General features: G+C 40.5%; 1 protein-coding gene and 1 pseudogene across 1 annotated transcript; one reads left to right on the top strand and one right to left on the bottom strand.

Moving 5' to 3' along the window:
- Positions 1 to 889: 889 nt before the first annotated feature.
- Positions 890 to 1,757, bottom strand: LOC121324918 (annotated as a pseudogene).
- A 363-nt stretch (positions 1,758 to 2,120) lies between these two features.
- Positions 2,121 to 15,505, top strand: dnajc7 (DnaJ (Hsp40) homolog, subfamily C, member 7). The gene is made up of 14 exons (XM_041265674.1): positions 2,121 to 2,223; positions 5,579 to 5,667; positions 6,183 to 6,307; positions 6,964 to 7,077; positions 7,597 to 7,671; positions 8,946 to 9,064; positions 9,427 to 9,580; positions 9,923 to 10,087; positions 10,582 to 10,673; positions 10,933 to 11,006; positions 11,519 to 11,665; positions 12,149 to 12,301; positions 12,897 to 12,968; positions 13,079 to 15,505. Exons 1-14 carry the CDS (start codon positions 2,156 to 2,158, stop codon positions 13,114 to 13,116), a joined length of 1,485 nt encoding a protein of 494 aa, XP_041121608.1. The 5' UTR covers positions 2,121 to 2,155; the 3' UTR covers positions 13,117 to 15,505.
- The last annotated feature ends 304 nt before the right edge of the window (positions 15,506 to 15,809 follow it).

Here is a 15,809-nt window from a genome sequence, read left to right as displayed (position 1 = left end):
AAGGCGCTATACCCATGCATCACAAGGTCAAACAACCAGGCTGTTGATTGCAAACTGCTGATGTACAGCAGCTAGGTACAGCTTCATTTTAAGAGTTTATTAACCCTGCGTTGATTCAGAGCAAACATTAAACACACAATGTTTACAGACAGTGACAATGATTTCGTTACCATTTAAATGAGAAGCATAAGTAACAGGTTGTACAAAGAAAATGAACAAAAGCTGATGAAAGAATAAGCGCTTGTGCAATTTAACTGGAACAGTGTGTACACTTCCCCACACAAGGGGCGTGGTTATCACAAAAAGCTTGATTATGGTTTGTAAATCGGCTCACAACAGCTTATTAAGCGGAAACAATTTATGCGGAAACGGTCCCGGAGGTCGCATTTTTTGCCCAGGATTACAATGGTCACCTGCAGTAAAAACATAGCCTGTTTCACCAAAAGGTCCCCAGTAAGAACACTTGCACAGTACTGGAGTCCCAAGGAAAACTGGGTTAGTTGTGAGACAGGGCACTTGTAAATTTGGATTCCCTATTTTCCAAACTACTTTAACAACATCGGTTCCCACATCTGCTTTGTAGAAAACACTGCACTAACAGCACAGGCCGTTCTTGGCAGAAACGTTCAGGATTTCAAACCCTGGCAGGGGGATTCATACTTTGTATATACAGGGTTGAAGTCATTTGTTAGTATTTTTAACATTTTTTGTTAATAGTACCCTACAACTTGTGGCTTACACTATATTACAGTAGTGTTAAGTAGAACACCTGAAGAGTTGTCATTTATATCCTTTATATACCTACCTGCATGAACACCTCTGGGTGTGAGAATTTCATTTTTAGGTCATTAATCAGTGATACAGAAACAATAGGTACTCCTGTGTGAAAATGTTAGACCATTTTGCGCTTTAATTAGGCATTTTAAACAACTTCGCCTGCATTTTACCATTTGTATGGCTGTGTGTTCTCTTACTATTCCAAATGCATTGTACGTGCAGCCTATTAAAATCATCAATTGAATTAGACAAGCATTAACTTTCCATTTTGACAATTTTCCAGGATTTTCAGTTCCACAACAAATCCAAACCGCAGAAGCAATGGGGTTGTTCTAACAGATGTGCACACTGCTCTATATACGCCCCGTGTTCAGCAAGAGACAGCTTTCTGTGCTGTCTCTGAACTTTGAGGCAGACCTCCGCACCTCCTTCTTATCCCTGTATCTGTCGATATCCTTCTTGAGGGCCTCCATGCGCTTGAAGGACTCCTTGCTGTCGATGCTGTAGATCAGCACAAAGCCTCCCCGAAGGAGAGGTAGTGCCTGAGGAATTCGGACCCCTCCCTCAAACCCCGGGTGTCGTTGAATCGCACCTGCTCCCGCACACCCGGTCCGTCTCGATTGAGCCAATGTAGATATCCTCTAGAGTCTCAATGGGCTCCGAACCAGGGAGGGCAAGCAGCACAGCAGAGACGCTCTTAACCCTTTCAGTCCCGCCTTATCCCAGTCGGAAATCACGCTGGAACCTCACGGGGCGCCCAGGTCCCAGTCTGAGGTAGTGTATAAAATACATGTAAAAACAAACTTAAATTAAATGTGTCCTGTTCTAATGAATTCTTAATAAAGGTGCTTATTCTTCAGCGAGATAAAAAAAAAAAAAAATCAGGACTGAAAGGGTTAAACACAGTGCACTGTACACAGCAAGATTTGCCTCATGAGAACAGTCTCATAACATGTGTCTGTGTAATAACACGTGTGCATTACGTTACTCAGTCAGGCTTGTAAGACTAGTGAAAAGGTTTGCATCGTCAGACTTTGTAAATGATCCAGATATGCAAAGACTCTACTGTAATTGTATTTACATTATTATTATGTTTTTTTTTTTTTTTCTTTTAATCACAATTCATCATGCAGTATTCTTCACGGATACTCCACGAACCTTTCTACGAAACAATAGAGACTCGAGTGTTTCCTAGATCGGTCAAGTTCACGGAGACGCCGCCGCTCCAGCCCACTTGAGGCGCTGTTGTAACAGTTTGGGGGATCCGCTCGCTCTTCTCCGGCCAGCTAAACGAGCCTCTGTAATTTGCCGCTCACCCGCCGGGCCGTGCTGTCTATGGTCCCCGGAAGTGTCTGCCTTCTCTCCCCCTGGAGGTGAAATGGCGGCTGAAGATTGCGATTTTCCCATGGCTCCCGAGTCGGAGATGAGCGAAGAGGAGATCGAAAGGTAATGGTGGGGAAACAAAGTCCAATTTACGGTTTCGGGGAGCGGAGCTTAAACCTGGCTTGTCGGTGGGGAGGCGCGAAGGTGGTTTATAGCGCTCAAAACATACCACCAGGGTTAACTTGGCTGTCTGAGGCCGAAAGCCCGGGGTTTGCCTTGCCCCGCTATCCGACAAAGCGTGAGGAAGAACGGCACTGGGTTTTTTTGTTTTTTTCTTTTTTCTTCCTTGTTCCTCTGCTGTTCGAAATGTCCTTTTGTGGGATCGCTTTATCTGATAACAGTCTTTCCCGGTTAGTAATATGATACGCGGTCGTGTACTTTCTTTCTTTCTTTCTTTCTTTCTTTCTTTCTTTTTCTTTCTTTCTTTCTTTCTTTCTAATCAATCAATGGGGAAAAAAACGGAATATACTTATTTAAGTTTGAATTTATAAAGTAAAATCACAGCTTCTAAATCGTCCTGCTTAAAAAAAAAAAAAAAAAAAAAAGTTGTTTATGCCCTAGGTTGGATGTCTGTTGTTGTTTTTGTAGAAGTAAATGGGGGATCGTGTGGAAAATGTCAGCATCTGTCTCGATCGGTCTGCCTTGATTTTAATCTGCTCGTATTACCTTATTTCCACCAAAATGAAAAATGTCACAGTTAAGACAATACACAACAGATGGCAACGTTTCAAAAAAGTTATTTAAGCGGAAGGCACCAGTGATTCACAGAAAAGCAGCCGTTAAGTTCTTGTTGAAAACTTTTTTTATTGAGCTGATCTACTAAGTTTTGGACTTTAACGTTAACACAATTTATTAAGGCCCATTGCAGGTTATTATTATTATTATTATTATTATTATTATTATCTGATTTTAGGTCAAAACCGTTAAGCACAATTTCTAGGAACAGACTGGCTGCCAGTTGTGAAACTCAAGATTGAGCAATGATGAATTATTGGTATTGCACAGTATAATTAAACGTTTACCAGGATGATAATGGGCAGTTAGTTGTCAGATTGATTTACACACTAAAAGGGCACTCCCAGATTGGTGCATATATAGACGGGTAATGTAGATCTTAGTCAATGGTATGTAGCTTTAAAGGTAAACTGTTTATTATTTTGATTTTGTTATGTGAATCAATTGAGAGTTTTTTGAAGATGGTTATGTAAAAAAAAAAAGAAAGGATTTTGAACACTCGTTCCTAGGAGAGGAATCGTACCTTGAAGACCTTAAGGAATTCGTTGATCTAAAAATGAATATAACATACAGCACAAGACTTGAAAACATGTAACTATAGTACTGTATCATGGGGCTGGCAGTACACACGGAAGCCTGCCCATGTGCTGTATCATGGCGCTGGCAGTACACACGGAAGCCTGCCCATGTGCTGTATCATGGCGCTGGCAGTACACACGGAAGCCTGCCCATGTGCTGTATCATGGGGCTGGCAGTACACACGGAAGCCTGCCCATGTGCTGTATCATGGGGCTGGCAGTACACACGGAAGCCTGCCCATGTGCTGTATCATGGGGCTGGCAGTACACACGGAAGCCTGCCCATGTGCTGTATCATGGCGCTGGCAGTACACACGGAAGCCTGCCCATGTGCTGTATCATGGCGCTGGCAGTACACACGGAAGCCTGCCCATGTGCTGTATCATGGCGCTGGCAGTACACACGGAAGCCTGCCCATGTGCTGTATCATGGCGCTGGCAGTACACACGGAAGCCTGCCCATGTGCTGTATCATGGCGCTGGCAGTACACACGGAAGCCTGCCCATGTGCTGTATCATGGCGCTGGCAGTACACACGGAAGCCTGCCCATGTGCTGTATCATGGCGCTGGCAGTACACACGGAAGCCTGCCCATGTGCTGTATCATGGCGCTGGCAGTACACACGGAAGCCTGCCCATGTGCTGTATCATGGGGCTGGCAGTACACACGGAAGCCTGCCCATGTGCTGTATCATGGCGCTGGCAGTACACACGGAAGCCTGCCCATGTGCTGTATCATGGCGCTGGCAGTACACACGGAAGCCTGCCCATGTGCTGTATCATGGCGCTGGCAGTACACACGGAAGCCTGCCCATGTGCTGTATCATGGCACTGGCAGTACACACGGAAGCCTGCCCATGTGCTGTATCATGGGGCTGGCAGTACACACGGAAGCCTGCCCATGTGCTGTATCATGGTGCTGGCAGTACACACGGAAGCCTGCCCATGTGCTGTATCATGGCGCTGGCAGTACACACGGAAGCCTGCCCATGTGCTGTATCATGGCGCTGGCAGTACACACGGAAGCCTGTCCATGTGCTGTATCATGGCGCTGGCAGTACACACGGAAGCCTGCCCATGTGCTGTATCATGGCGCTGGCAGTACACACGGAAGCCTGCCCATGTGCTGTATCATGGTGCTGGCAGTACACATGGAAGCCTGCCCATGTGCGTTTTTAGTATTATAGTTCACTCAGCTTGATGTTAATTTAGTTTTTTAAATCTTACGGCTAGTTTTGCTGATTCTGGAAGCATTAGGTACTTCACACACACACACACACGTGGGTTTTAAAGGGAGGTCTAACTACAATGTGGAACTATTGTAAAAAAAATAGTTTTTCTTGGATGTACACAAGGTTTAAATTATTTAAATAATTAAAAATATATATACAGGATGTTTCGGAGCAAAGCTCTTAGGAGGAAATCTCTTTTTTTTATCATTTAAACCTTTTGTGTATTATTATTGTTATTGTTATTAAGTAATGTGGTGCAGATTCAGATTTTTTTTTTTAAAGCGCAATGTGTTTTTGCACCCAAATCATTATCTGTTGCATTTCATTTTATCTGAAGGCTAGTTTGTCACGTGTTACTAGCTTGTCCTAATAAGATACCCTATATCGGGATTGAGGCACGGTGTAAGTTTACTGACGATCCAAAACTGAAACTCCTCCTATAGTAAATCTGTTCCTCTTTTCTGTTTAGATTTCCCTTTTTTTTTTTCTCACACTAGACTATTGTTTCCCTAATTTGGAGAGTTCTGCTGGCTGGCTGAAATACACTATCTTGCCAGATATACTTACTGCTTCTGCTTATTCTATTAATAGACTGGAGGTTATTGATAGCCAGACACATGTGGTCCTTTTTCAGAATCAGTCACAGGCAGGATTTAAAGGTATCAAGGCCTTATTTCAAAGGAAAAATATTGTCATCCTAAAATGATTTTTCAAGAATGTTTAGCACAAATTGTGTAGGACATCAAATAATGTTTGCCGCCACCAGCAGATTTTATTCAAGTAGGTGTGATAATTCTGTTCCACTTCATTACTGAATTTTTGTGCTTCAGGTCCTATATTACGCTTAATGACATTCTTCTTATTTTCCTTATAGGGAAGCCGAGGGCTTTAAAGAACAAGGAAATGCTTTTTACATCAAGAAGGATTATTCTGAAGCATTCAACTTCTACACAAAAGCCATCGGTAATTTATTTAGTCAACTTCTGTTTAGATTCGGAGCTAGAGAAATATTCCTGCCCCACAGCCCGGAACACATCGGCACTGCCCGCAGCGCATTCTTATTTGCATTCCTGTTCCTTTTATTACAAGTGTTTTTTGGACTGTGTGTGTTGTGTAATAGATCTGCATGATTGGTGTGCAGAATTAATAAGGACGTCGGCTCCTTTTCATATTCCTGATCACATCACAAAGTTATAACACTGTTTTCTCTTCGCCCACAACAAAAAATAGTTAAGTGGATCTGTTTTAAATTTATTGTCCAGTGATGTGAATCCTTGATGCCAATTCAGTTGACGAACAAACAGTGACTTCAGTTCAAGTAGTCTGTTGCCACTGTTGAGAAGCTCATTCCAACAGAATCCTGCTAATTGCAGTTTTGATCAATGATGTGTCGGAATTGATTTAAATGGGAATTGGAAGTAAAAAAGACCCCTAGCCCTGATCTATAATAATATGAATGTCAATGTTTGACTTGACAGATGCATGCCCCAAAAATGCAAGTTACTATGGGAATAGAGCCGCCACACTGATGATGCTGAACCGCCACAGGGAGGCGCTAGAAGATGCACAGCAGGCTGTCCGGATGGACGACATGTTTGTGAAGGTAATAGTAACAATTGTCGCCATCATATTTCTATTTACCTGGTGCCCTGAAACAACCCTAAAGCGTTCTACTTGACCAGGGGTGTCAAACTCACTTCCTGGAGGGCCGCAGTGTCTTCTGGCTTTTGTTCCAATTACTTAATTGGTATAAATTTTGATTAATTGGACACATTTAACAGTTATCGCCAAGCCTCAAGGTGTTTTACAGGTAGTGTACCTTGAATCCAACTGCATTTTTTAAATCATAAACTGTTAAGAGACAAGAGGTATTAAATATTTCCAATTGTACAAATAATTAGATTAATTGAGAGCTTAAGTTGGAATGAAAACCTGAAGACCTAGCGGCCCTCGGACTGGAGTTTGACTTTCCTGTGCTAGAGTAAAGGACCCTGCATAGTCTGGGCTGGATAGATCTGGATTTGCCTGATAGGAGCTCCCAAAATACACTGGCGGTCAAAATGACATTGTCACCAGTGACTGGGGAATGACTCCTTAATGACTAAATATCTTGGTATCTTGGTATCCCAGAACAGCTAACTGTCTCCTCCTGTGATCTACGCGATTCATTTTATTTTTAATTATCAAGCTGGAAGGTCTGTTCGAGTCGGGCTCCCTGCATTTGTAGTTCATGGTTTTGTGCTGATTTCTCGTTTTTAGGGTTACCTCCGGGAAGGGAAGTGTCACCTGTCCCTCGGTAACGGCATGGCAGCCAGCCGCTCCTTCCAGAGGGTTCTAGAACTGGAGCCGGACAACGCTCAGGCACCCACAGAGGTGAGCACTGCTACATTGTTATTAATGCGTCATTTAGCAGACGCTTTTATCCAAAGCGACTTAGAGACTAGGAGGGCACAAACTATGAATCGAGTCACTTCCAATAGGACCTTGTCTCACCCGATGGAGCACAAGGAGGTGAAGTCATTCAGTGAGGTGGGATTTGAACCGGGGACCTTCTCGTTACAAGCCCTGGACTTTAACCACTGGACCACTATGCCTACCTAATAGAACTGAAGAAGAAGATCATGTTTGGTGTGTGTGTTTTTTTATAAATACATATTTACTCCATTTTTGTCTCCTATTTAAAGCAGTGGATGATATATAGTGGTTGCATAGTTCAATCTTTCGTGTCATGTATTTCATCACTGGTCTAGCCAGTTTAGTGTGTGTCACAGAATCCAGCGTTTTTCTTTGCTGTTATTTCAAATTTATCTACATCGTACACCAGTGTTTGTCTGTAAGGTATTTTTTTCCCCTGCGTGTTTTGGTGGTTTTTACTTGTTGGTTTCATTACAGTTGAAACATGCCAATGCTGTTCTGGAATACGAGAGAATGGCAGAGATCGACTTTGAAAAACGAGACTTTAGGAAGGTACGTGAATAAGTCTTGTTCCTGGGGTAATGTAGTGTGTTGTCGGTCTGATGTGTTTACAAGGAATTTGTGGCCAGTGACTTAGATTGGTGATCTTGGGGTTAAAGGATATGAAAGTAGATGCTGGGAAATCCATAGTCTGTTTTCAGAAAGATTTACATGCCCTTTGCAAAGGAGACTTTCAAAAAAGTGTGACCAACATAATTAGCGTAATTGCTGTGGATTGTGTTTGCCTTCAAGAGCTTCTAAAACAACACCCCAAATACATAATATATATGCATTGTGCCATACTGTCTCAAGTTTATAATGAGTCAAACCTTGAAACTTGGTTAGAAGCAGTTTGGTAAAACTAGGGAAAATCAGTTTGCTCAAGTATGACAAATTAAGGATAGCCATTATTTTTGTAGCTGGATATTTAGTACCACTTTTGATTAACATGTGCATGGTTAAAAGAAACTATTCAAGGTTATCTCAATTTATATCCTGGACCTACTTTCTTCTTTTTATGTACAGCTCTGGCCAAAAGTTTTGCATCGCCCTGTAGACATTTTACTTCATAAAGTCGAATGAAACCAGCTGAATAATGTTACGTTAACATATTGAACTACACACCGCTTTTGTAGTTTTCCATATACTTAACCCAAAATGGACAAAAAAAAAATTGAAATCTAACATGAAATGCTGTACTACCATTATGGCTTCCGATAGACTTTTTTTTTTTTTTCACAGTATATTTTTGGATGTTAAAAGATCAAAGTTATGTTCATATAGTTTTATTTATTTATGCTGTCTTAATCCTAAAATTGTAGATGGTGCAAAAGTGTTGGGCACAGCTTTGGAAGTTATTCAGTGTAGTGATGTCATTGACTCTGAACTGTCCTATATATTTTCAATGTAGTGATGTCATTGACTCTGAACTGTCCTAAATATTGTCAGATAGTGATGTCATTGACTCTGAACTGTCCTGGGCATCAGCAGTGTAGTGAAGTCATTGACTCTGAACTGTCCTGTATATCCTCATGTATGTCATTGACTCTGAACTGTCCTGTATATCCTCAGTGTAGTGATGTCATTGACTCTGAACTGTCCTGTATATCCTCAGTGTAGTGATGTCATTGACTCTGAACTGTCCTGTATATCCTCAGTGTAGTGATGTCATTGACTCTGAACTGTCCTGTATATCCTCAGTGTAGTGATGTCATTGACTCTGAACTGTCCTGTATATCCTCAGTGTAGTGATGTCATTGACTCTGAACTGTCCTGTATATCCTCAGTGTGTGTTCTGCATGGACCGTGCATTGGAGTACGCCCCTGCCTGCCACCGGTTCAAAATCCTCAAAGCAGAGTGTTTAGCCCTGCTGGGGCGCTACCCCGAAGCACAGTCGGTCGCCAGGTAAGCGGAGGACTGACTAATTCATTATTATTTTCTTTGTTTTTTTTTCTAGGTTATGGTCTTAAATTGTGTATCACTTTTTTAATCCATACTGAGCACAAAGCACAAGTTAAATAAGTAGCATGCTCCTCAGTGAATGCACTATCGCAGTGCTACCATGTCATTGTAGATATAACTTGTAGCATCCTAGTTCACATTGTATTTTAGTAGTGTTATTTGTACTTGCCATAAACTACGCTGTTTAAATATGAATCTTGCACAGCAACCCATTACTGCCCTGTAACAGCTGTAAGTCGCCTTTGATAAAGGCATCTGTCAGATAGTCTCATTCACTGTGCTTCCTCCTCTCATGTGTTCTTCAGTGATATTTTGCGCATGGACTCTACGAATGGGGATGCTCTGTATGTGAGGGGCCTGTGTCTGTACTACGAGGACTGTATTGAGAAAGCAGTGCAGTTTTTCGTCCAGGCTCTTCGCATGGCACCGGATCATGAGAAAGCCCGGCTGGCCTGCAGGGTACGTGTTGCTCTTGTGCAGTTTCTGGATTCGTAGCAGTGATAAGGTTGATGTATTTATATACATCATTTTTACATGTTAAGTAGCTGTAAATTAATCTACAGAAAGCTTTTGTTTTTTTTAAGCCAGCTGAACATATGGCTCTTTTTATAGCAGTTTGTTTTTAGATGATGTTTATGATCAGTGGCTAAATAGCGACACCTGCTGGAACAGGTAGGGATGGCACAGTAGAGGCTGGTAATGATCTAATGCAAGTCTTTGTTTTACACAATAAATGGTTAATGCTGTATTGTTTGACACATGCTTTGCTGCATAAGTGTGTTCATTTTATTTTTATTTTAGAATGCCAAAGCCTTGAAAGCCAAGAAGGAAGAAGGGAACAATGCCTTCAAAGACGGCAATTACGAAGCTGCCTATGAGCTGTACTCGGCGGCACTGACAATAGACCCCAACAACATTAAAACAAACGCCAAACTCTACTGTAACAGGGGGACCGTGGGTTCGAAGGTAACAATTAATAGTATCTTTTTTTTTTTTTTTTTAGTGCTGTTGTAGAGCAACGTGAAATATAAATATTGATAGTCTTGGTCTAGCGGTTGTACCGATTCAGTTTGATAACGTTTGGACTGCGTTACCTAAACCCTCCTGGTGAAGATCTACAGCAAGTAGAAAGCTGAGTATGCATTTTGGAAAACATGAACAGCACGCCAGGGGAAATCTGGAATGGTTATGCCATCACAAAAGGGAAAACAGTCAAATATCCCAGCTCCCTAACCCAGTGAGGTCCTATGATTGAGCCTGCCCTGTATCTGCGACTGTGATGCCATTAGCTTGTGTAGTTTGGCAGCTTGCCGCAAGCACTTTTCTGTGCTGTACCGTATTACATCCCCAGGATCTCAACTTCATTTACATTCATTTTTTTACAACTGCAGTTGGTAACAAAAACCAAATTGTTTCAAGGAGTTGGGCATACCTGTAACTTAAATTCTCTTTTATTTCAGCTAAAAAAATTAGAACAGGCAATAGAAGACTGTACAAACGCAATAAAACTGGATGAAACTTACATCAAAGCATATTTAAGGCGAGCGCAGTGGTAAGTCGATCTTCATTTGAATGTATTGACGCACTGAACTGCACACCCTGCGATAAAGCTACAGAAAATGACGTTCGACCCGAAAAAAGTACTGTTCCAATTGAACGGTCTGTGGCTTTGTTCGCCCGTCCTGTGATTGACCATGCAGGCACAGGCTGCAAGAACCGGCGGCAGCATGCCATGGTCTATCACGGAGGAAAACAATATCGCAGGACTTGAATCCCGGGGAAGAATGTCATGAAACCGTTTCTCTTTTCAGTTATCTAGACACAGAACAATATGAAGAGGCTGTTCGGGATTATGAAAAAGTTTATCAGACGGAGAAAACAAAAGGTGAGGTGGATGGGAGCTCGCTGTCGTGACGGTTATTTTCTGCATACAGTCGCTCGGCATGCCATCTATATTAAGGCTAAATCCCTCATTTAAAGGCTTGCAATTAGTGTTCGGCTGTGGTTTGCAGCAGAATTACATTTTAAATTCGTCCTGATGTCTTAATTGCAACACTAAGTTCCACTGTTGGAAACGTTGTTTCAATTAGCGTAGAATCCAGCTTGGATAACGTTTTTTTGAATTGGTGTAGCTGCAGTCTCCAGTACTGCAGTGCAAGGTTATTGTGGTTTTTGCGTAGATATTACTTTTGCACCACTTCTCTGCCATCCCTTACTGTAGCTAGTGCTTGTATCGCTCTGTTATCAAGCATACACCTGCAGTGCTTCTAATTCAGTTCTTTTGTTACATTGTACTTTTTACAGTTCACAACGTATTTCAAAGAAATGCTTTGATGGAAAGATTTATTTTTATTTTTTAAAAGCAATGTTTTTTTTTTTTTTTTTTTTCTCTACCAGAACACAAGCATCTTCTAAAGACTGCACAACTGGAACTGAAGAAAAGCAAACGAAAAGATTACTATAAGATCCTGGGAGTGGATAAAAACGCTACAGATGACGAGATTAAGAAAGCATACAGGAAGCGAGCGCTCATGCACCACCCAGGTACGCAGAATGCAGACAGGCATCATGTGAATGGAAATGTGTTGGAAGTGTCTGTTCATGCAATAATCAAACACACACACACACTTTTAAAAGTTACTTATCCCCTTCAGTCACCATGTGACGTTTCCTATCAATGTGTCTAGTTTTATAATGAATGTGTTTGTTTATTTTTGTTTTGTTTTTTTGTTGTTCAAAGTTATGGCAGGGCAACTTCTCAAACTCCTTCTATAGAGTTTAGCATTTCTAAGAATGAAATATACATTTGTGATCGATTTTAAAAATAAATAAATAAATGGAACTGTTGAATTATATATTTTTTATTATTATTATTTTGGTGGGGGTAAGCGGTTATGTCCTTTTACACGCAGGCGTTTTAGACAGCAGGCACATTGCTGGTTTTACCTGATGCTTGTTGGCACGCAGCCTACTGGTAGTGCCTGATGGTTTTTAGAAGTGAAGACTCACTGGCTGTTCTCTTCTCAGATCGTCACAGTGGAGCCAGTCCGGAGATGCAAAAAGAGGAGGAGAAAAAGTTCAAGGAGGTGGGAGAAGCTTTTACTGTGCTCTCGGATCCCAAGAAGAAAGCCAGATATGACAGCGGGCAGGACCTGGACGAGGATGGCATGAACATGGGCGGTGAGTGGTTCTTTTTGTATTTCTCTTTTTCAATACAAGAAGCTAATCTGGCATTTCCATTCCCTGGCATATCGAGTTCTTGCCTTTTATCGTGCAGTCGGCCACCGGAATATAACCAGGAGTCCCATTGCATAGTGTAACCGGGTGGAGGCTGGGGGCAATCGGGCGTCTTCACCACCGCGCTCTGCATTTGTGGTTTTAGAGCTTTTAACCTCGTCTCAGAAACTTGCTATGCTTCACACAACACTGCCTGTTACAGTAATAGGCTTTAGTTAATTCTGTGGTTTGAAAAAGCTTACAGTAAAACCAGCAAAACTGGAATGCTTCAGTTCCATGCATTTAAAATCTAACCGTCTCGCCAGTACAAGATGCGTATTTTTTTTTTTTTTTTTAATTATTTTTTGTATGAAAGATAGCTACTGTATGGTAAAAGCGAGTTGTGTTAGGCAGACATTTATCCAACATGTATTTTATTCCAAGGTAATTTGGTAAGTATGTATTACAAAAAGTGTGCAGTACTTATTTGACCTGATTTAAAAGATTTTATCATTTGTAACCAGATTGTGACCCACTAATCTAATCATTTCCTGTTTAGATTTTGATGCCAACAACATCTTCAAGGCGTTTTTCGGAGGTCCTGGGGGTTACAGCTTCGAAACTAATCCATGTATGTACAGGACCGCAGTGAGAAGTGCTTTTTATTTGTAAAATTTGAAAGTGCCTAACTTGGACGAGAGAGTTTGTTTCTAATTAATTTTTTCTGTTTCCTTTTTCCAGCTTCCGGCCCTGGCAATTTCTTTTTTCAGTTTGGTTAAACAAAACAAAAAGAGAAACATTTTTAAAAGGTTTTCTGTTCTGTTTCAAAACTTCTGTCTCGGACATAATTTAATCAAGAGGCTCGTCCTTCCTCCCCAGTTTTAATGTACTCTGTTTTCAGTTGGTATACCTCCTGTATTTTTGCTTAGATATGGGAGGGGAAAAACAAAAAAACACACATGGCCTCTTGTTCTGTTTTTATGATACGTTTATTAAAATGATTCTGAAAGTATCTGGTCGCTAATTTCTATACCTCTAAATTGATAAAGGATTTTGTTTTTTATTTTTCTTGTAAGATCTGGACTAGGAATCAGGTTTTTTTTTGTGATCGGGAACTTGGAAGACAAAACCCTAAACACACACTTTTTTTTGTTGTCTCAAACATTCATGGTCCCCCCCCCCACACCCTTAAAGTACAAGTCTCCATCACCTTTTTAAATATTACACCAATCTGTATCTGCAAAACAGTCCACATCTTTCAAACTGACCTTTCAGGCTGCTTTGTAGAGATTGTGAAGAAATGTGTAGGTGGTCAATGTGCTATAAAGTGCTGGCTTTGGATGGATGTAAAAAAGTTAATTAAAATAATTAGTAGAGAAATGATTTAAACCAAGTCAGACAAAAAGCGTGTGGATATTTTTAATTCCACTATGTTTTGTGTCGGATTCAGACATCTGAAAACATCACATTTTATGTTGTATTTTAGGATGTGAGTAACGTACCCGTGATTGTGCTGGGGTAGTAAATAATAATTCAGGTTCTGCACATGCAGCCAGCATTGGAACTGCAATATATTTTCATGGTCATCATAAACATGCAGTGTATTAAATGTCACCGTCTGTTCTGTTCTTTCCTGATCAGTACATTTGCGCAGAAATGTCTTCTATCTTTTTTGTTTTCTTTTTTATTTCCATCTAATTTATTGTGAAGTCAGAAATTTGTAAGTCTGTTATTCCTACCTTTTAAAAAAAAAAACAGTCCGTTTCAAAGTGACTTACAGGAAGCACAGATGAAAAGTGATAGCCTTGTTCATTTGTAAATAAAGTTAGCCTCCTGTTTTCATTATTATTATTGTTATTATTAAAGATGTTTTGTTTTGAGTTCATGATGTGAATTAAATGGAGGTTCTAATGTATTATCACAGAACAGAAGACTTTAAAAAGAGTTTAAAAGAAATGTCTGGCAACGTGTGCCTAGAGCTACACGTAGGTCTTGCTAATGAAATGTATTGCCAGGAATAGGGTGAGAATGGAAATAGCTGGTGAAATGGTGCCTTGTAGAGGCTTTGCAGAATTTCATGCACCAGAAATGTATCCTCATAGGCTTGTGCTGCACCCTTTAGAACCAATGGAATTAATTCATGCCATCGTTATTCTGTAACCTGGACCAGGGGCAGAAGACGTTTGCAGATTGCTAACATTTTATAATTTCTTTGGTGCAGACGGCTAGCTTATAATTAAGTATAATTCCAAACAAAATCATTAATAATGTGTTGTAAACTGGAAGCTCCCAAATCTTGTTTTATGATCCTGATAATGGTATAATTTCACAAATCTTTGTGTTTTAGGTTTTTGGCTGTGTGTTTTAAATTGGGCAAAGTGCATATTTCCTCCTATCCCCCAAAGTTTCACATAGTTGAAATAACTTAACATATGTTCAGCAAAGTACTGTAATGACTGATCTATAGACACATCCATTTTTATAATGCATATTCCACTGGCTTAATATATTGTGCTCTTAATAGCACCTGGTAATCAATTATACTCATTTATAGAATTTGATGGCCAGTTTATTTCTTGCGATCAAATCTGGGAATGTGATGCTTCAGTATCCTACATCTTAGCACTCTTCTAACTTTTATTATAATGTTTAAACTGTGCTTGCTTTTTTTAATATGTACTTTAAAAAAAAAAAAAAACTCAGTTTACAAAGAGTAATTCAGTGGTAGGAATTCTGCTTGTGTGTGTCAGCCCTGTTTTTTGTAATTGGCTTGTTGAGATCACATGACTGAAAAGCAGATGCCAGTAATAATGGTCACATGAAGAAATATCTCAATAGCTCAACTGTTCGTCTTTCACAGACTGGTTGCTGGTACTGAACAGGTTAACTTACCCCCCTTTTACCATGCCTCCGGTTGCTGGCACTTGTTTATATTTGTGGCATAATGTTTTTGAAAAGGGAGCAAAACAGTTTAATTACAGAACCTAGCCTTGTTCAAACGCCACAAAATGTAATGAATTTGTATTCTGTAAGAGTGTGGGTTTTTAACATGTAGGTAATGCTGACACGTACATCCACTCTTACACTGCTCTTGAGATTCATTTTCTTGATGAATTTCTCACATTTGTACAGAAAACCTTAATAAAGAGAACCCTCTTTTGATGTTAATTACTTGGTCAGAATCCGGAACTATACATTTGTTTCATAATTTAAGTGTATCCCCCCCCCCCCCATTGAAGTGAAACTGTAAAGAAATAAAACTAGTACTCTTAAATACTGTACTTTTGGGGGGGCTGAAATTAGAAATGGCAGTAATTCAGATTGAACATGCAATGAATTGACAAGATTCTGCTACTGTGAGGTAAAAACATGACAGGTGAAGAAATATGTGCAATGTGTCCCAAACTGCCACCGGAGGGCACTGCAGCTCAAGTTCTGTATTAAGTTACACATCTCCAGTATTAAGAGTTCC

This window comes from Polyodon spathula, chromosome 12, assembly GCF_017654505.1.
Source record: "Polyodon spathula isolate WHYD16114869_AA chromosome 12, ASM1765450v1, whole genome shotgun sequence".
NCBI classification, from domain to species: Eukaryota; Metazoa; Chordata; class Actinopteri; order Acipenseriformes; family Polyodontidae; genus Polyodon; species Polyodon spathula.
Note: the sequence above shows the minus strand (reverse complement) of the source record. Positions and strands in the feature narration are given on the sequence as shown.

What these genes read in the sequence shown, in the direction of transcription:
- dnajc7 (XM_041265674.1), top strand. Translation starts at nt 2,156, where the DNA reads ATGGCGGCTGAAGATTGCGATTTTCCCATGGCTCCCGAGTCGGAGATG. An exon ending in GAAGCACAGTCGGTCGCCAG is followed by an intron (nt 9,065 to 9,426) that starts GTAAGCGGAGGA and finishes TGTGTTCTTCAG; the next exon opens with TGATATTTTGCGCATGGACT. An exon ending in GGATGGCATGAACATGGGCG is followed by an intron (nt 12,302 to 12,896) that starts GTGAGTGGTTCT and finishes TTTCCTGTTTAG; the next exon opens with ATTTTGATGCCAACAACATC.